General features: G+C 36.0%; 1 protein-coding gene across 1 annotated transcript in view; it reads right to left on the reverse strand.

The window, feature by feature from the left end:
* Positions 1-11,071: 11,071 nt before the first annotated feature.
* The window catches only part of OTOGL (otogelin like), a 183,932-nt gene continuing 172,503 nt past the window's right edge, over positions 11,072-22,500 (reverse strand). Inside the window, exons 53-58 of the mRNA XM_027842532.1 lie at positions 22,318-22,496; positions 21,391-21,492; positions 19,504-19,623; positions 19,072-19,117; positions 12,667-12,746; positions 11,072-11,272 (exon numbers count right to left, since the gene is read on the reverse strand). Coding sequence (XP_027698333.1) covers positions 11,072-11,272; positions 12,667-12,746; positions 19,072-19,117; positions 19,504-19,623; positions 21,391-21,492; positions 22,318-22,496 — 728 coding nt within the window. The remainder of the gene's footprint in view (positions 11,273-12,666; positions 12,747-19,071; positions 19,118-19,503; positions 19,624-21,390; positions 21,493-22,317; positions 22,497-22,500) is intronic.

Genomic DNA, 22,500 nt, shown 5'->3' on the forward strand with positions numbered 1-22,500 from the left:
GAGAGAGAGAGAGAGAGAGAGAGAGAGAGAGAGAGAGAGAGAGAGAGAGAGAGAGAGAGAATTGAAAGAGACAGACAGAGACAGAGAGGAAGGATTGAAGGAGTTAGGTCTTGGAGGTGATAGGAGAGAGTGGAAATTAGTATGCACAAAGTATAGGAAGTTGGCTTTGGCAAAAGAGGAAAGCTATTTTCTCCTCTGAGGGGAAAAAAAAGAGGAGAGGAGGATAGGTTTTGAACTTGGAGAAAGTGAGATGAGAGAGATGAGAGAATGCCTAATGAATATCCTCAGCCTGAGTATAGCACTAGATATATGTTCTCTGATCCTAGGTCATCTGGAAGAAAGAGGGTCATCCTACTTCCCGAAAGCTCAGTTTCCTTACCTACAGATTTGGGAGTCTGGAGTGAATCATCTCTAAAATCCTTTGACAGGATTATGAATTTAGAACTAGTAGGGATAATAAAGGTCATATAACGCCCTCATTTTATAGATGAGAAAACTGAGACCCAGAAAAGTCAGTGACTTATCTAAGATCACATAGGTGATAATGTAGAGATACACTGTTTTCTCTCTCTCTCTCTCTCTCTCTCTCTCTCTCTCTCTTTCTCTCTCTCTCTGTCTCCCCCTCCCTCCCTCCCTCCCTTCCTCTTTTTCTCCCCCTTCCTTCTCTCTTCCTCTTCCCCTTCCCTCCCTCTCCCCCTTCGCTCTCACTCTCTTCTCTCTGTCTTTGTGCCCTCCTCTTTTGCTCCTCCATCTCCCCCTTCATCTCTCTTTGTATTGGATCCTTTCTCCCTGCCTATAAATAGGCTCATTGCCCCCAAAATGTTTTCCTTGAATTTTCTCCCTCAAACTACCACCCTAGATATCTTCTCTCTTTCACAGCTAAACTTCCAGAAAGGGTAGCCTGTATTTCCTATCTCCACTCCTCAGCCCTATGCTATCTGGCTTTCAACTTCACCATTTTATTGAAATAGTTCTTTTTAAGGTTACCAAGAATAATAGCTTTTTCTAGGTCCTGATCTCTGTCTTTATGGATCATTTTAAGTGGTTGACCTTTTCCTTAGACATATTTCTTTTTTCTCCATGATACTGCCATCTCCTGTTTTTTTTTCTCCCACTCATTCAGTGAAATATGTCTACCTGTTCTTCCTCAGTCTCTTTTGCTAGTTATATTCCCTTTCAACTCCAAGAATAGGTTTACCGCTAAAGCTAGAACCGCAGGCCTTTTGTTTTCCTTCTCTATGCTCTCTATGCTGATGGCTCCACCAATTGCTACGTCTTTAATGATTGCCTCTATACATGTGATTGCTAGATCAATATATCCAACCCCAATCCCTCCATTGCACTTCAGTCTCACATTTGCAACTATCTAATGCACATTTTCACCTGAATGTCCTGTCAGTGCCTCAAAACTGAAATATCCAAAGTTGAATCTATCAGATTCTTTTCAAACATGTCCTAATTTCCAGCTTTCCACTTCTCTTTATCATATAACCATCTTCTCAGTTACTCCAGGCTTAAAACTTTGGAATCATCTTTGACTCTTATATTTCCCCCATCCCACTTGTACTTTTACAAAGGAACCATATAATTTTGTCTTTGTATCTTCAGTGTATAGTCTATGTTTAAAAAATGAATGTATAAATGATCTTCGTCTTAAGTCATTCCTGTCAGCCAATCCGTCTTCCATACAGCTGCCAAAGTGATATTCTTAGAGCACAGGTATGACCATGCCAGTCTTCTGGTAAAAAAAAAATTCCCTATCCAAACTGAGCCAGATTTATAGAAATAAGAGCCATTGCCCAATTGATAAATGATCAAAAGATATGAATAAGCAGTTTTCAGAAGAAGACATCAAAGGTATTAATAGTAATATGAAAAAATGTACGAGGTCACTAATAATTACAGAAATGCAAATTAAAACAACTTTGAGGTACCACCTCACACCTATCAGTTTGGATAACATGACAGAAAAGGAAAGTGACAAATGCTAGAGGGGACCTGGAAACATAGGTACACTAATGCATTGTTGTGAACCAGTTGTGAACTGGTCTAGTCATTCTGGAGAACAATTTGGAACTATGACCAATGGGCTATAAAACTCTGCATACCCTTTGACCTAGCAATCTGCTGCCATCTGTAACCCAAAGAGATCAAAGAAAAAGGGAAAGGAACTATATGTACAAAAATCAAATAGTAGCAAAAAATTGGAATCTGAGGATATGCCCAACTATTGGGGAATGGCTAAACAAGTTGTGGCATATGGTTGTAATGGAATATTATTGAGCTGCAAGAGATTAAGGGGCTGGTTCCAGAAAAACCTAGGAAGATTTATATGAACTGATGCAAAGTAAAGTGAGTAGAATTAAAATAGTGTACAGTAATAATAATCAACTGTGAAGGACTTAGTTACTTTGATCAATACAATGATCCATGACAATTCCAAAGGACTCATCATAATAAACGCTAATCACCTCCAGAGAGAAAACTAATAAAGTCTAAGTGCAGATTGAAGCTTTTTTCATTTTTTCTTGTTTTTTTTGCAACATGGTTAATATGGAAATATGTTTTTATGACTTCATGTGCAGAATGGGTATCATGTTGCTTACCTTCTCAATGAGTAAAGGAGGGGCTGAAAGGAAGGAGAGAATTTGGAACTGAAAATTTTAATGTTTTAAAAAAACTTTAATGCTGTTCCAAAAAAAAAAATGTTTCTTTTCATTTCTGTGATCAAAGAGCACCGAATAAGCAACACAGCCCTTCGCAATCTGGCTCTAGGATACCTTTACTGGCTTGTTAAGTACTATTCCCCATTCACACATTTTACTTTTAAACCAAACTGGCCTACTTGTCCTTTCTTGTATGTGGCAAGTAATATCTTGACTTGACTTGACTCAACATAGGCTTTCCACCTATGCCTGGAATATCCTTCATCCTCACCTCATCCTCCTAGAAACCTTTACAATTCAATTCAAGTGCTACCTCCTACATAAAGCCTTCCTTTATGCCCAGAGCTGCTAGGACCCCATCCCAAGGTTGCTTTGTGTATTTTGTTTTAACTTCATGTGTAAGTTTCATTTCCCTTGAAAGAATGTAGGCTTCTTGAGGGCAGGGACTAATTCATTTTTGTTTTTGGATCCCTGTTGCCTGGCATATAATAGGCACTTATCATTGTTATTTGATTGATTCTTATTTCCCTAATTCAAATGACACAACTCAAATATCATTTTTGAGAGATTTGCAAATCTGTGACTAAGTCACCTAAGTACTGTCAGTCTGGAAAAAAAAAAGTAAAGTTGTATATGATTTACAAGCTTGCTATAATCTGCCACTACAAAGCAACATTGAAGAGGATTTTTTTAAAAGTATTTTATGTTTAACATACAGTTTCTTAGCCTCCGTCAGAGTCTAGAAAATTTCATATTTGGGGACTAGAGCAGGAACATGCTTATGTTCTCAATGAAAACATTAAAAAACTCAACTCAACACTTTCATTAGCTGAGGGGATAGTAGTCATGTTGAGCCAGATTTCTTTCACAGCCTTAGGGGAAAGTTAATATTACTTCAGAGTTCACAAACTGTACTATGCGGAATGAATTAGTTGGGGTAAAATAAAACATAGATTAATAGCCTTTTTCACCCACATTCCCTAAATGTGATAGCAAATAACTGGTAGTTTTTCACAAGGATGAAAGTAGATTGACTTCACTGTTTTGGTTTTTATTTTAAGTGCAACCTTTCCTATAAATTTGGAGTGTCAACTTTTTTCTCTCACGCATTCACATACCTACGTTAAAATCAAGTGATTTCAACAGACCTTTTCCAATGATTACACATGTATGTACCAAATAGGCAATTTTCTTTACTTAGAGTATGTCCAGTATATTTAGTATAGTGTTCTTGGCTCTAATTAAGAATTCCCAATTATAAATTAGATTCATTTCCATCAAGATTCTCCTCCCTCTTTTCAACTGGATTAATTTCTCTATCACGAAAACAACAAATACATTTTCTAACATTGTCCTAGCCCCATGGAGGATTGGAATTATTTTCTTATAACATTGGATTGTAACACTCATTACATTTGTAAATAAGGCATAATATAATTTTGAGTGAAAGTTAAAGCTCTCGAACCTGTCTCTGGACCTTTGCTTCTGGTGTTTCTAACACCTGTAATACTGTCCTCCACCAATCTGTTAAATTTCTATCAATTCCTAAGAGTCAAATTTGAGTTCCATTTCCTCCAAGAGGTCTTCACTGATTCCACCCATCCACCCCCAAGTGGTTAACATCCTTGAGTTGATGACCAAGCCTTACCTGATTGATCTCCAAGTCATTGGTGTTTAGGAGATAGTGTGCAGACCCATTTCCTGACAACCCTGCCACTTGCAGTTCAGAGACGTTCTGAAGCTCCCCCTCTACATTTAGAGTTCAGCACTTTCAGTACTAAGGCTCTCTTACTCCCCCACCCCCTAGTTGGGTGATGGGGGAGGAGAGGGAAAATGAGTGCCTTTACCTTCAACAAACCTAAACTGTTTGGTGGAAAGGCAATGTTATTTCTTTCAGAGAGATCACGTCTGAGTGATCTACTAAAGTTACTTGAGAGTGTAAATAAGCTGCTGAATAGGGGAAACCATTGGATGCAATTGCTTTTAAAAAAAAAAGCCTTTGGTCCACAGTAAAGGCTTAAAAAAATTGTCACCATGGAATTGAAGGGAATAGATAGGGAGCTGGCTCAGAGATAGGAAACAGAATAGGGAGAAGTGGGCACTTTTCTGGATGTAGTATAAATAGCAGGGTCCCCTAGGGATCAGCGTAGGGTCAGTCTTATTAATAATGCGTAAAGCATTACACTGTTTAATGCCCCAGACTGCAAAGGATACTGGGTCCTTCTGGGTAGTGAAATGCTAAGCTAATGGTTAACTGCAGGAAAATCTTGAATAGGGATGAGTGAAGCAACTGGGTGGTATAGTGGGCAGAGTACTGGGTTTAGTGTCAGGGACATGTGAGTTTGAATCTTGCTTCAGTCTCTTCTGTGCTGTGTGACCCTAGACAAATCAACGAACCTCCCTCAGCTTCCTTTCCTCACCCCCAAAATGGGATGACAATGTGATAATCAGATGAGATGGTATATATGAAGAGTTTTGCAAACCATAAAAAAGCACTATATAAATGATAGCTATCATTATCATTAGTATGGGCTTCAATATCAGCAAGTATAGGGCAATACACATCAAACAATCAACAAATATTTAAGTGCCTACTATGTGCCAGGTACTGTGCAAAGGGCTGGGGATACAAAAAGAGGCAAAAGGTAAGGGAGAAATTATACAAATTCAGCTTAGAATATCTTGATCTCTAAGCTTATTTTTGGTTAAGGATCAGAATCTATGAGTATTTTAAATTATACATATATTTCAATGTGCTAGTAAAACCAGTGACTTGAAGACAGTCACAGAAATGAAATATAAGCATTAACAGACACTGACCCTAGGTTTTAGGAATTTTAAATTTCAAAATTCTGAGACTAAAGAAAGAGATAATCCAATTATTAGACTATTCAAGAAGGATAGAAGACTCTAAAAATGAAATTTAAACTCTATGATCACAATTTATCTCAATGGAAGAAGAGATTTTTTTAAATCAGTATGTCTGTACAGGAAGCTCTCTGATGAGCCCAAATTTTAAAAAGGATTTGTAATGAACAAAAAAAAAGTAGAAGGAAGTTACATGGAGAATAAATGCACAGGAGATGAATTTATAGGCGAAGAAGACTTATTGGGCTAGTTCAGGGAGGTTAAAGCTTGAATTGAGCTGCGGTTTGCAAAATATATTAAACACAACAATATCTCCCTCCCATTTTTACTCATTTCTGGCAAAACAAAACAAAGCTAAAGAAACCAAATAAGCAATAGACAGAGCCATTGAGGGAAGTAATATAGCAAATAGCAGATGGGATATTTGTTAGATTGAGCTCAATTGTTTTGTATGGGGTAAGGACAGACATCCTATATTTGTTAGCTCTAGTGTAGGGCTTCTTAAACTTTTTCCACTCCCAACCCCTTTTTGCCGTCTGGCAGAGTTTTTTGGCATTGCATGACTGGAGGGCACATGCAGTGCAAAGTGTGCATGCTTTACGTTCAGAACCAAGGCTGCACTGAAGTTTTGTGATGCAACATAAGCAAACACTGCCAGAAACACCTTGGATTCATTACGCATTTGATTTTTAATTAACTTTTGGTTGTTGCACATTCAGAAATCTTTTACTGATGACAAATTTCCCGTGTCCCCATATAGGGTCATGACCCACAGTTTAAGAAGCACCACATCTAGTGTATAGTGCTTAATATGAGAATTCTTATTTATGAGACTAGGCAAAACAAAAATGAGGTGATCCTTCACCTCAAAGAACTTACTTTCTAATAAGGAGTTATAGATATATGGAGATATATATACACAAGGAAATATATATATACATATACATACATATATATACACTTATTTTTATACACACATGTATATATCATATATATATCTTTTACCCAGATATCTATACCTATATATCTCAGATATAAACCAGATATATACCTATATATACCTAATATATATATATTAGTTTCACATATATATATGTACATATACATATGAGATAAATAAATAAGAGATAGACAGATAGATGGATAGATAGACAGACAGATAGATAGACAGACAGATAGGGCAGTGAGATTGTCTATAGAGCAACCAATTTAAAAAGACAGGTATCAACTCATAAAGAAATTAATGCAAAATGAATAATTTTAAGAATTCTGAGAAGCAATTTTCCTACCCAAAGAGACTCAGTCACGCTAAATAAGTATTCCATATTGATATTACTTTAGCTATAAAGTGCTAACTGCTGAATATTCAAGTGTTTTTTAATGAAATGAATATAACACAAAACCTCTTAAAACAATTTATAACTTTTACAAGTGAAAAGGGGAGTTTTAGAAAGAGGATAATTTTCAGAAGTCAGCAGGAGCTCCTTCCTACAAGGCCACAGCAATTTAATTAAATTGTGGGCAGCACATTCCACATTTAAAAAAAAAAAACCACCACCAACAATACTCCCCTTCCTAAAGTCAAGCATTTTCTCTCCTTTTTGAAATGTTTCCCATTATGCACTATTTGAGTTTGTTTTTCCACAGTACTTCATGCGTGAGGGGGTGGAGGTGGGGAGGGCAGAGGAGGTGCCTTCGGTTTTTTATGCTGAAATCATGATTTCATGACACATATTGATAGTGATCATTACAATGTGTTGCATCTAGTAAAAATAGCTATCGTTTCTATAGTACTTTTAGGTCTGCAAAGTGTCTTACAGACATCATTTCATTTAATCCTTACAACAACTATCTGAGGTAGGTGCATTTATTATCCCTATTTTACAGCTGAGGCAACTGAGGCTCAGAGGAGTTTAGTGGTTTGGCCAGGATTACATATCCAGTAGCAGGTCTTGAACCCAGGTCTTAATGATCCTGAAGCCACCTGAGTAGCCTCAAAATATCCATTATGCTTTGCTGCAACTTAATCTAATAAGCAAACTAGTAAGCAAAAATGAGAATTTTGTGGATAGCTCCAATCATAGAAAATGATTCTTCTTAACAGGGAGATGATTTGCTGCCTCAGGAAGGTGGTAGATTTGGAATAGTGCTCACAAAGTACAGGTCGCCTCTGGCATTTGTTCACATGGTGAAAAGAAGGAGAAAGTGGGAAAGATCAGGTTTACTTAACTGAAGCAGAGCCAGAAAGAGAGCAAAGAGATGAAGGAAGTAATTCAGGCTGAGGTTAACCAAATATACTAAAGAAAATTCCCACTAGATTTGATTGAGTGTTAATCATGAGATGACTTTCAAACACAGAGCAAAATAGTTTCTATTACAGATGGAATTTACATTACAAATAAAAATACAGCATAATGCATAGGAACACAAAGGATTTTCAAGTACTTTTTATTAATCTTTTTTCTTTGAGGTCAAATGCAAGTTGATTACAAAACATGTGGACACATATAATTTACAAGTTAAATCAAAATGGATTGCTTAAAAATGACATATCATAATTTAATGTTTCAGAGTGTTGCATTTTTCTCATTTTGATCAAGATTTTTCTTTTTTTTGTGAGGGGAGGGAGAGAGAAATTACACCTGTGATTTCATTGACATATAAAACTTCCAGAGAGAAGACTCCTTCTACCAATGTTAGATGGTACCTGATCTACAACTTAGAATCTTAGAGCGCTGACTGAGGCACTGAGAGATTGAGACTAGTCCAGAGTCTCAGTGGTAGAACTTGAACCCAGGTCTTTCAGATGCCAAGGCCATCTTTCTGACCATAATACATGGTCTCTGGATAAAAAGTAAATTCCATTTGAACATTGGGTTCCAAGTTTTCTTGTAAGGATTTTTTATAACATGAATCACAGAAATCCATAATTTAAAAGAAAAACATTTCATTTATAAACTCTTTACTGAATAAATCTTGTTAACTATAACTCAAAGGGAACTGTGGAATTTTTGTACCATTAAGGATTGTGATTTGCATTGGTTGGGGGCAGTGGGGTACCCATACCAATGAAATCACAGATCATTGACATATTTGTTATGTAATGAAAGGTATCATCAATATGAGAGGCAGCCAGGCCTACTGGATAGAAGGCTCATCTTGGTGTCAGGATAACCTCGCTTACAGGCTTCTACCTCTGAAGCATACTGGCTATGTGACCATTAACTTGATGGTGCCCTAGAGCCTCGGTCACTCAGTGAAACTACCACTTACAGAATAGTTGCCCAGTCAGCAGAGATAGTTTTATCACAGGGAATTCCTAACATGGATCTAATCACATGTCCAGATGTAATAATAATAATAATAATAATAATAATAATAATAAATAATAATGGATACTTGCTATTGCTATGCTAAAATACAGAGGAATTACAATTGTGATACGTAGATGAGTTCCTTTCCAATGTCAAAGTTCTATGATGCCCTATACCTTTTGAAATTTTAAAATAAGATTTTATACATACATTTTATATTTGTGAAAGCTTTTCTTTCCACAGGAACACATATACACACACATGCACACACGCACACATGCACCAGAATGATTAATCTTCTTAGTATGAAAGGCCACATAATATAATGTTTAGAGATCTGGCCTCAGAGTCAGGAAGACATGATTCGAGTCATTCTCTGACTCATACTGGCTATGAGACCCTGGACAATACTCTTAACATCTCTGCACTCTCTGGTAACTCCCTTGGGGCAATAAACTTTAGAGCATGTGATGACCTGCACTAGGAGAGGGGACTTCTTCACCCACACAAATGAAATCACAGGTCTGCTTCCTTCCTAGCCCTGCTCCCACTAAGTTTCTACAACAAATTATTTTTTCTGTTAAAAATGACTTTGAAGTTAAATGGAGACTTCCTATAAAAACACCAGTGGTTTATAGAGTATATTTAAAGGTACAGGTGACAGCTTGTATACAAGAATGTCCAGTTCTTTCATTTCTTTCCCTTCAGGCAAGGTCATTTTATTGTAACCAAACAATTTTTTCACTTACTCTAAATACTGAGTTATTGAATATAAAATGAAAACATTAATTTTAAGAGAAAATACACATCTGTACCAAGCACAATCATTTTAATTGTTGATTTAAAGGCACAACCTTCTATTATAGAAGCATTGATACATTCAAAGATCTTATCCCATTCTCCCATCACATCTCCCAACTCAGAGAAAGCAGCGTAAGCATCAAAAAACAAACTCCACATGATCTTGTATAGTCTATATATACATCTTACAAATGGATGTCAGTTTCTAAGTTCTCTGGGCTACTTATCAAGTATGTTAAATAATAATAATAATATACATAATACCAGGGATTTCATGGTATAAAAATAAGGTACAAGATTTTCCTCCTCCCCATGCCTGCTGAGGTTGCATTTCCCAACCCTATTTCCCAGTATCTAGTAGATGTATTTATCTCTACGTGTGGGATTTTCATTGGTTATTTTCAAAGGCACTGGACCTGACAGTCTGAAATATACATAATTTTAACTCTTTACAAATGGAGACTCCAGGGGTTAATTCCGCAGTGCATTAGAAACTGCAACTCCTGGGATGCAAGAGAAAAGATCTGGGTTCCTGCTTAAACTATGTCACTACTTACTTGGGTAATACTGGGCAAGTCAATCTCCCAATCAATTGACAAGCATTTATTATTAAGTGCATACAGCATGCCAGGCATTGTGCTAAATGCTGAAAATAAAAAAAAAAGCAAAAAGAACCCCTGCCCTCAAGGAACTTACATTCTCATGGGGGAGATATGTATATATAAAAAGATGCATATAAGATACATACAGAGCAAATGGAAAGTAACTGTAGAGAGAAAGGCATTTAGGCTCTCTCAACAAAAAAAAAAGAGTGATTTAACTAAGGGACCTCAAAAGCTCCTTATAGTGCTAATATTATATGATCTTATGATTCTGTAAGTCTGTGAAGTCTGATTAAATCTACCAATCTAGAAGCTAATTTTTACCCACTGTGCCTAAATGGAATAAAAAGTAGAGATCTGGGGATATTAAGTGACACTGGCTTTTGCTTCCCAGGTTCATATAATGGAAGATAAAATTTCATTTAAGATGACCTAAACTCCAATTAAGTGAAATGGAGAGTTTCCTCAAATTATGTTCTAGTCAAAGCAAAATTGATCTGAAGCTACTGCTTTTTAAAATTGTATACGTAATTATATTTCAATATCACATAGGAAAGTAGTTTTATTGAAATGAATAGCACAATACTCTGAAATATACACTAAATAAAGGAAAAAGTAATTTTACTATAGTGACTTAGGATATTTGCAGTCAGTAATAAAATTGTGGGGGGGTTGATAAGTTTGTTAATGTAAAAAATGTAAAAAAAAGAAAAAAAGGTGTAAACCTCTCCAGTGATAGGAAAATAACAACTAGCTTTAATGGTCATTATGAAGGTATAGAGGGGTTTTTTTGTTTGTTTGTTCGTTCTTAATCCAGAGTTCATTTCCATTGACATGAGCATTCCATGGGCTCTTGAATGGTATACATAACTTCTGAGCCATTTCCTGAACAGTAGAGAGGCACATTCACATTCCGCACTCCAATTTCCCGACAACATTTGCAGAATCTGAAATGGCTATCAATATTGACATTGTAGATGGTAGCAGATGGGCAATTCCCATCACAAGAAGCAATGGTTATCTGTTATAGAGAGGGAAAAAGAAATGTGAGTCCATGAGAAGTTCCATTTTTACCATTAGTAAAAGAATGAGAGATAACTCTAAATTGTGCTATGTCTAAAATACCATTCAAAGATAACCACTTGATGTGTTCAACACTCCAGTATTTAATGGAGGTAGGTAATGTAATGACTGCTCACTGGTTAGGAGACTTGGCAGACTTTCATAATGGCCTGCCTCTAGCCCTGATGGCTGGTTGGAGCCACTAAAAAGTCAGAACAACTTGGTATCATTTTCCACCAGTCCCTTCACTAATTATTACAATTCTCAGATGTCTATGTCTGCTGGCAGATTCCAGAAAATAAGTTAAAAAAAAAAAAAGGAAACATGACCAGGATAAGTAAGTCAAAGAAAATTAACTCCCACATCAAGTAAAATAACACTAACTGGCACATATGAGTAAGAAAAAATGTTAAATGATAAAGCAAGTATGACATGGGTACAAATTAATTGGATTATAGCATATAGGAACTCCAACAAATGAATCTGTTGTAACCAGAATTACACCACTCCCTATGAAAGCTGTGGAAAACTTAAGACAGGGCTTTCAACACAAGCATCGAAATGGTAAATGATTGGAAAGTAAGGGAAAGTTAAAGGAATTTGTTCTTTTTATCTAAAAAAGAATTGCCACAAGACAGGAAAATCACTTAGCTGTCATTTCTCAGGTAGAGAGAACTCTCAGGTGAGGAAATTCCCTCCACCAATTCAGATGATTCTTTGCAACTTTTAAACAGTTTCAAATATTTCCCTGGCGGTACAGCAAGGGTAAGCAATTTGCCGAAGGTCATATACACAGTACGTGTTAGAAGTAAGACATAAAACCAGGTCCTCTCTCTTTCTCTGTCTCTTTGTCTCTGTCTAAATCTCTCATTCCCCCTTTTTCTCTTTGCCACTCTCCTCCCTCTATTTCTGTTTCTCTACTCTCCTTTATGGCTTCTGTTTGATGTTGGTGTCAATTTCAGCAAAGAATAATTCACACTTCCACACACACTTTCTTAGAAGATATTAATCATTTTGATTGAAGAATAACCCCAGATTGGGGCTCCAAACAGGGATACATAATATAAAGGAGAGAGTTCTTGATTTGAAGTCAAGGCATATAGATTTGGATCCTGGATCTGCCCCTTCTTAGTTTGTGACCAAGAAAAAATTAATTCAAAAATCTGGGTCCCAGGTTATGCATCTATAAAATGTGAATAACAAAACTTGTGCTTACCTACCTTAGAGCTATCATGAAAAAAAAGCACTTCACAAAGAAACCATAAAAATATGAGCTATTATTATTACACATCTCTTTGTCTCCCGGAAAGGAATGTCCCCAGTTAAACAAGAACAATGATTTTGCATACTCACAGGACTTTGACTTGTGCAATCTTGTTTTTTTATGGTTGTTTTTACTGTTACTTTCTGGCACATTCTTTCTTCCCTTCTGCCTATTAAAATAAAGAAAATGTTTGTTATTTCAACATATCATATTGGAATCTCTGTGACAATAGGACACATTTATTTCAACAATTTCTCTGCACTTAAAACTTTGTTCACATCAGTTCATTGATTTTCATTTACTACTTATTCTAATGGCAATGATCTCATAGTAATTCTTATACTAATGCACAAGAATATTTTCACACTTTTAGTGACTTCCATCTAGAATGTTGTACACATTTTTATAAGGTTTAAAAGATTGAAGGTTGTATGCTGAGTTTAGTACAAATGCATTTAAATACACATCAAGCCATCCTTTCCATCCCATCTAGTAGTGCACCTTAAATCTACTGCCATACACTCTGCTAATAACTGTTTCTCATCACCTGGAACAGTACTTCCAGACTGGACTAGATCACAGGAAAACATCCTATAAGAAGGGTAGAGTCAGTTCACTCACCTTTGAAACTCCCTCCCTGGGGCCATGCAACTTTGAATAGTAAGTGATGGAACAAAGTTCAGCTAGGCCCAGGCCTCTGGTCAGACCATCAGGCCATGCTTCATTCTGTTCACCCAGGCTATCTTGCCATCTTCCATGATGCCACACATATGATCTGCCTACCTTGGATCAAGTCATCAACTTTGTGTCTATCCAGACACTTCTCTACCTAAACACCACTGCTGTTAAACTCCTGGTGAGGACAGATTGTCTCACATTTGTATTTATATCACCCTTGCTTAGGACAGTGACTGGGATATGGTATGGGCATAATAAAAGCTTATTCATTATGCATGCATATGCATGAATGTAATAATACATCCGTGGCAAGTAGAGCCAGGCAACCAAAGAGCCAAAATGCTAAATCCCATATCGCTATTAGCATTTTATTGATGCCTCTATATTTATGAATGTAATTTTCACACAACAACACTAAGTTGTAATGGATGCACATCAAATATGGTAAACTACATATGAACGAATGAAGAGTTATAGTTAAAAAGGGACACCATATGAGCCAAGATAACTAATTTACAAACAATTAAAATAGAAATGAGAGAAATGTTGCAGCTGATCCAGAGAGCAAAGAAGAAATGATCATAGGATCATAGATTTAGCTTTGGAAGGGATATTAGAGGTTTCATTTCACAGATGAGGATGCTGGCACCCAGATGGGTTAGATAATTATTTGCCTAAGCTAATCAGTACCTGGAGTTGAAAATGAGTGCCTGCGATTTGAAAGTAGGTTTTCCTGACTCCAAGTGCAAGCTCTCCAATGTTTACCCATGAGAAGAAACAATATATGGAATACCCTTAAAAAAATGTCTGATAATAGAAAGGAGATGGATAGGTGGCTCAGTGGGTAGAGTGCCAGACCTGAAGTCAGGAAGAGCTGAATTCAAGTTTGCCCTCAGACACTTACTAGCTGTGTGGCTCTGGGCAAGTCATGCAACTTCTGTTTGCCTCACTTTTCTCAATTGGAAAAGAGGGACAACAATAATACAATAACACCTACCTCCCAGAGTTCTTATGAGAATCAAATAAGACGATATTTGTAAAATACTTACCACAGTCCCTGGCAAAGAATAGACACTCAATGCTTATTGTCTTCCTTAAAAAGGAGGGGACAACCGAAGAGCTTTACAGGCAACCTTTACTGGTTAAACTAACTGGAGGCATACGCCCCCAGTGAGTTGGGTATATCCTCTAAAGCAGGGGTGTCAAACTCATATAGAAACAAGGGCCACAGCCCCATACATAATGATCTCTGGGGGGCACATTTTGACTTAGCTACAAAATGTAATATTTTCTGTTTTATAGTATTTTTATTTATTTTTGTTAAATATTTTCCAACTACATTTTAATCTGGTTTGTGCTGTACTCAGGAGTGCTGTGAGCTACCTTCAACCTGTGGGCAATGTGTCTGACACTTCTGCTCTAAAGGGAACATAGACAAGAACGTGCAAAGGATGAGTGGGCACATCTATGGGATGGGTTGAAATTTAGATCAATACAAGGAGTATCTTCAAGTGATGAGTTCACAGATCCAATACACTATTAATGAAGAATAAAATAGTTTTTTTAAAATGCTCTTAATGCAGCATGTAGGGGTGTAAACACTCACTGAATTAATAGAAGCAACAGGCTTTTTCTCCCATCTTTGTTACTAGCCCCACTGGGTTACTATCGGTAATAAGTTACTTAACCTCTTTATACCTTGGTTTTCCCATTTGGAAAATAAGGGTGTTGGAATAGATGATCTCTGTGTTCCTACTGTCAAGACCTAAAATCCTGTGGTTATAGAATTTGGTCTTCTGCAACAATTCCACCATGAAAAGGTAACAGAGATGTAATTAATTCACTTTGTATGCATCAAATAACTCTTTAAAACATTATTTATTAAGATAACACCTCCCACAATGGAAAACTATATTATAGATAGGTGTCTCTGCTATATATCACAAGCTTTCATTTAGAAACACTCCCACAAGCAGTAGCAAGAGTAGCATATGATTCTATTGTGCTTTTTACTTACAGATACTTGAGCAAAAAATTCTTAAATACAATAATTCTTTCCTTGAAATCACTGAATTCTGAATTTAAGATGTAGTTTTAATCAATTACAGACATCATTTTCCAAATTAAATTCTCCTTGGTATTGTTCAGATGATATTTTTCTACTAGACTCATCAAAAAAAAGGAAATTAAAAATTGGGGCAATAGATACAAAAAATACGTAAATATATACAGATAGTATATATAAACATATGTGTCCACATACACATACTTTTTTTACTTACATCTTTTCCTATATATCTTCTTCATAAAAAAACAAAAACAACTTTCTAAGTAAGTATATACAGGACTAACTTTTTTTTGACAGAATTTTGGGTATTCCTTTCAAGTATACTTTTGCAACTTGAATAAAGAACATTACTTGGACAGCTGAATCTACTATACTCCTGTTAATATTATGTAGATAATAGAATATTTTAAAATGCACTTTACAAAAAGAAGAAAACCATCCATTTGCAAGTAGAATAAAGTAAAAGCTATGCTGGCTGGGCACTTTCCCAAACAGAAAACTCTAGAAATGAGCATTTCTTCAATCAAGTAATTAGCACCGATACCTAAGCTGGAATCGAGCCTTTAGAGGTTATTTTAGGATTGTGAGCTTATTATTTATTGTTCCTGGCTCTTGGCAGGGGATCAAAGAGAGAATGAGAGAGATAGGTCTCTTAGGGCTTTCACCAACAATTTTGATTTACATGTATGGATGCCTAGTCTTTCATTGACTTGTATGGCTTAGGAGAATGAATAAATCAAAGCAATATCAGAACATGAATTAATCAGAATTTTTGTCTAATTGACGTGCTCCTTTTCTGTAATATACTTTTGTCTGTAACTATACCTGAGTTACGATTTCATTAGTAGAGAGAACTCCCAGGTGAAGATACTCCCTTTACCAGCGCAAATCAGCACCTGCTCTGTAACTTAACAGTCTTGAAGGATTGTTTGGGCTACTGAGAGACTGTGTGTGATCTGCCTAGGATCCCAGAGCCATTCATTTCAGAGTCAGAACTTGAACACAGCTCTTCCTGACTTTGAGGCTAAGTCTTTATCAACCTTACTACATTGCCTCTGTCTACAACCATAATATGATTATTCAACACAGTCCCTATCATACTAAGGGGTATCCCAAGTCTAAGGTCTTCTAAACATAGGATTCACCCCAACTCAAGGACAATGGGAAGTTCTCTGTTCCCAATGTATAGAGCCTTGGATTGAGGATAAGGAAATCCCACCTCTGACACTTGCTGGTTATAAGATGATGGGAAAGTCACTTAACTCATCTGAGTCTCAGTTTCCTCATATATAATTTGAGAATAATGATGTTTTATTGGGTCATTATGAGATTCAAAAATACATCTATGTGTAAGGAAATACGCAAACTCAATTGATAGATAAATGCTGGTTATTGTCATCATTCTTTTTGCTGCTGCTGTCATTGTTGTTGACATAATATTCTTCTTTTCACCATCTTTATTACTCTTACAAGATTGTTTCCTTACTATTGTTGCCATTATTGTCGATTTTTGTTCTTACTGACTTTGTTACAACTGCTGTTTTCTTAATGATTGCTGTTGTCATCATTGTTGTTCTTGTTATTATAGCTATTTCCATCATTATTGTGTCTTGCTTGTTATTGTCATAGCCACCATCACTGTTGCCATTCTCATGGTAATTATGGATATAGTTGTCATTCTCATTATTTTGTTGTTTCCATCACTCCTGTTGGTATTACTATTGCTTTCATCATTATTACTGTTCTCATCATTTTGTGTTTATCATTGTCAGTATTATTGTATTATTTGTTGCTGTGTTTATTATTATTGTTATTGTCATAATTATTGTTTCATTGCCATTTTTGTGCTAGTAATGCTTATAATTGCTGCCGTTATCATCATGGTTGTTGCCTTTGCTTAATCTTCCCAGGGGAGTGGAGTGTACACATTCACTAAGTTCCTCTGCTTATAAAAGCCAATACTCTATGACAGGAGTTTTTAACCTTTTTTGTGTCATGGACCCCTTTGGAGCTTGGGTGAAGCCTATGGACTCTTTCTGATAATTTTTAAAATATCCATAATTGAATGAAATGCTAAATTTCAGTTAGTGAAAATAAAGATGCATTTTTTACCAACAAAGTTCACAGACTTCTCTGAAATCTATCCATGTTTCTTAAAGGATCTTAAGCCTCAGGTGAGGAACCCTGTTCCAAAGCAGACCTGAGATCCTGGAGCACATTGGTTCTATTGGACAACTTAAGACAATATGAAAGTAGAAAACTGTTCAATGGGTTCCATAAAGAGATTCATTGGGTCCTTTCCTTCCTACTCTTTACCCTGGTACAGTGTCTCTAGTATACTGAATTTGTAGGATACCAATGCTTCATTATGGCTTGAAAGTCATCCTGGGTTCCCAAATGCTATGCCACCACAATGAAAGTTCTTAAAGACTCTACCCAGTTGAAAAGGCTTTGAGTACATACTCAGAAGCAAGGTTGTATCATTGTATCTGCTGGCTGGAGACATGATGACTGATGGGTGAAAAAAATGGGGAGCCTAATGCAAGGAGTTCTGTACCTGGAGTCAGAGGCTCCCAGTTCAAATCCCAGCTCTGCTATTTATTGCCTGTGTAACCTTGTGCAATTAATACATCTAACAGCTCTAATCCCAGTTTCCGCATCTGTAAAATGAGGACATTAGAGTAGATGTCCTCTAAGGTCCTTCTAGTTCTAAATATATAATCATACTCATAGCCTTTTCTGATCCCATATCTACCAACACTCTCCCTCTCTCCTCAGACTGTCTGGTACTGAAACAAAACATGTCATCTGTTTGAATGTTGTTTTCTCCAGGACAGTGTAAGTTCCTCCAAGGAAAGGATCAGTTCTTATGTTTGTCTTTATACTCCCAGGGCCACATAGTAGGCACTTGGCAAATATTTGTTGAGTTGACCTGAATACAAATGAAAACAAAAGACACACAGAACTGTAGACAAATTAAAAGATGATTCTCCATAAAGAAGCAACGTTGGCTTCATCTCACACTCAAGGGCGAGAGGAAATATTATCTAAAGGATATGTGATCAGTTGGGTGGCTCAGCACCCAGTACAGCAATAAATCAACTCAAACAGACCTCAAGGTACATTAGTTTTCCATAAGAATAGATGGAAAGGAAGGTAAGATGGGTGGAATGTGGATTAATGTTACACAGTCAAGAAAAAGAAGGATTGCTGACCCTTTGGAGCCATGTAACAGATATGATGTTTTTCCCATAAAGGGGGGGAATTTGAACCTCTGTGAAGGAAGCATCTTCTTATGCTCCAAAGAATGATGATTTGGATCCAGAGGTCACCCCCAGAAAATAGGTTGGTGGTGTTGATCAGAGGAAGAAGAGACTAGTAGTGGTTGGCAAATCCCTGCTGAGGCAGACATATGTCATCCTGACATGAACAGTGGGGAGGTAAGCTTGCCCATGAAATGGAGATAACACTCGTACCACATCTCCTCTCAGAATTCCTCAGATGAAGGTGACTAGTAAATCTCCAAGCACTACCTCCATATGATACTTGGAGAAGTCTAATTAGACTCCAGAAAGAAAACCCTAAGTCACAAACCTGGTGGCCAAGTGAAACCAAACAGTGTCATACATCATTCAACTGCCTTGAATTGGTGATATCAGCTTTCCCCTCTGAATTTTAATAAAAGAATCACAGTACATGTCATTAGCAAAAACTAAATTAATATGCCATGCAATATTTTATCACTTACAGATCTTGCAGCAGCCTTCATTTGTTATTGTTATAATACCTTCATTCTAGGGGAGGAAAAAAAAAGGAAATAATCATCTAAACACTCAGATGGAGTGTGGCCAATACACAATAATCTAAAAAGGAAAACTTGCAATAGGTCTTAAGAAAACTTATAATTCCTCCACTTTAGAAAAAAGGGAGATTCTGGAAAAAATACTAGGTAAAATAACACATTTTGTTTTATAAAATAAGGGATTTGGACTAGATTATCTCTGAAATTCATGTAAGCCTTGATACTGACGTCCAAATGTTTCTCGAATTTATGTGTGAATGTTGAATGGAAATATTTAATTAACCATAACCTAAAATATGACCCTGCAAAATATACTGACATGTGTTTCCTTAATAATAACAAATATTGAATTTTAATAGTTTTAAATTAAGCACAAACCTTTTTGCATTCAGTTTCGTTAAAAGGGGGGCAGACAACACTGTAGCCCAGAATCACTGCCCCTGTATCTGTCTTTATACACTCATATGAACTGCAGTTAAATACCCATGAACTTCCTTCCTGGAAAACAAAAAGTGATAACATTAGTTAAATAACTCAAATTAGTGTACTTTTCAAAGGGAATGGTTGTATTTCCTTTCCTAGTTGGTGAAGAATCAAATCAAAATCAAGAGACTTTTTAAATAGAAAATATCACTGTAGTTTCATTGGTCCTCAATGCTATTCTATTTTTCAATATCCTTTAATGCATTATAAATCACAAAAAGTTATATTCCATAAATATAGCTTTAAATGTAACCAAAACTACAAATATGAAATGTAAAACTAAAAAGGAAATAAAAAAGTCAGGGGGCAATAAGCTCTTCCTCAATAAATCTGAATGGGTAAATGACAAAATGTAACTTTAAAAAAATAATCTGGACATACCATCACAATTAACTTTGCAAGAAGTGAAACATAAAAAACCTGGAAAGACTTGTATAGTCTGATGCTGAGTGAAGTGAGCAGAACCAAGAGAATGTTGTACACAATAACAGCCATGTTGTGTGATGACTAATATTGATCAACTTATCCCTTCCCAGCAATACAAGGATCTAAGACATCTCCAAAGGCCTCATGATGGAAAATGCTATCCACATCCAAAGAAAGAACTATGGAATTTGAATGCAGATTGAAACATACTGTTTGCTATTTTTTTTCTCTTCTGTTGAGTTTTGTTTGCTCTTTGTGGTGGTTCCTCCTATTGGTTCTAATTCTTACTTACAACATCACTAATGTGAAAATATGTTTAATAGGAATGTATATGTATAGCCTACGTCAGATTGTGTGCCGTCTTGGGGAGGGTGGTGTGGAGGAAAGGGGAGAAAAAATTTAAACTCAAAAGCATATGGAAGTGATTGTTGATAAATCAAAATAAATTACTAAAAAATAAAAAAATAAAAAAATGTCTAAAAAAGAAGTGAAACATGATATCAAAGCCCCCAAAGCCCAAATTAAAATATATTGTCACCGATAAATTCATTAATTGTTTTGTGGAAAGTTCACTGTTCTTGGGTGTGACATATATACTGTCCTTTCTATTCCTTCAACTTCTCCACAAAACCAAAACTCTTTCCCAAATTGTAAAGCTTACATTTTCATTCAACTCTATGCCATATTAAATAATGAACATTCTAAACTGTTTTATCTTAGACAGGCATTGCAACTGTGATGGTAATCTGATTTCTGGACACGTCAATAACCACCAACAAACTACAGATGTACATACACATATCTTAACTCTCATGATCAGTTCTGAGACTCAGAGAGATTACATGATTGGTCCATGGTCATACAGCTAGCAAATGTAAAAGGGAACATTTTAAATCAAGTCTTCATGATTCCAAGTCCAGAATGCTAGCCAATTCAATTCAACAAGTATTTATTAAGCACCTACTGAGTGCAAGACACTGGGATAGATACAGAAGTTGCTAAGACAAAAAAATTATATTCCTTACGCTCATGGAGTTTTCATTCTACTAGTTGATCTCCCACTCTGCCATGAGTTCCGAATATTGATTTTCTTTTATTTAGGATATGTCCCATACAAGGACTATGAGAACCCTTTAGGGGTCACTACACACACACAAAAAAGAAAAACCTTTTAGGAATTCTTGTTCCAGATTTCATCCATGTCTCAAATATTATTGAATTTTGATAAGAAGGTAGACAGTAGAATAGTACACATCTTTGATATTCAGACATCTATAATAACAAGATGCTTCTTCCTAATATGTTCCCAATATCTACATAAATCCCATATATCTTTATTAGTAGAAAGCTTGATACCTCATATATAAATGTTTCATTTTCAACCTTGAAACTACAGGACACATTCTTGCAGGTACCACAACAATCATAATCGCTGGTAGAAGGAACATATACTTGGTGCTGTGTAAAATAATAAAACATTTAAGTGAATATCAAATAAGCCATGAGAACATTTAAAAAAGCACACACAGCCAGGTACCAACTAGTGTGAATAATGAACCCTGTGAAGTGATTGCATATATTTTAATTTGCACTATTCAAAGTTGTGTTTATGTAAAGTATGGTCATTGACTCCAGCCTAATAAAATCATACAGTGCAATTTTTAACAATGTGACTACTTCAGAAGATTCATTATTCACAATAATCCAGATCTATCACTGCTACCCCCTTTAAAACAAATAAAATTAACCGGTTCAGATAAGTATTTTTCCAATATAGAATGATAAAATGTAAGAATCAGAGACCTTAGACAGCATCTAATCCTACCCTCTCATGATTACATACTTTCCCGTGGCAGGTAGACATTGCCAAGGTTGCATCAAATTAATTCAAATAGTGATTAAGTGGTGCTATTAGGGATGGTTTCAGTGTCAACCTTTGTATCTGTCAATAATGGTGCATCCAGCCTCTCAAATGCCCTGAGGGTCTACAGAAAATTAAGCTTTATGAAGTCCAGAGGCTCACCTTTTACACATATGACCATATAGCAGACAGTGAAAATTTGAGGTCTATCATACAAAAAATAATTGTCTATTTTAATTGCTGAAACTCCAGTCAATCAAAAACCTTTAACCTCTAAAACAGTCACTATTTCAAACAACTGCAAATTACATCCTGAGATTCCATCTGGGTGCCATCAAATAAGATAATGTCATGAAAAGCACTTTGAAAATCTTTTAAATGGCATATAAAAGTAGAATATTACTATTTCACAGAATTCTTACCATTTCACATTGTTTTGAACAATTCACTACAGAAATATTCATGGCATGATAGCCTGTACTGTTATCCTTTTCTTCCAAGCATTCTATTGGATAACAGTAATCTTCTTCCAAATATTTTATCATGGACTCTCCAGGATTCAAGACATTTACTTCTTGAAATACACACACATTATCCTTTTCTAA

This window comes from Vombatus ursinus, unplaced genomic scaffold, assembly GCF_900497805.2.
Source record: "Vombatus ursinus unplaced genomic scaffold, bare-nosed wombat genome assembly UNPS02014874.1, whole genome shotgun sequence".
Lineage (NCBI taxonomy): Eukaryota > Metazoa > Chordata > Mammalia > Diprotodontia > Vombatidae > Vombatus > Vombatus ursinus.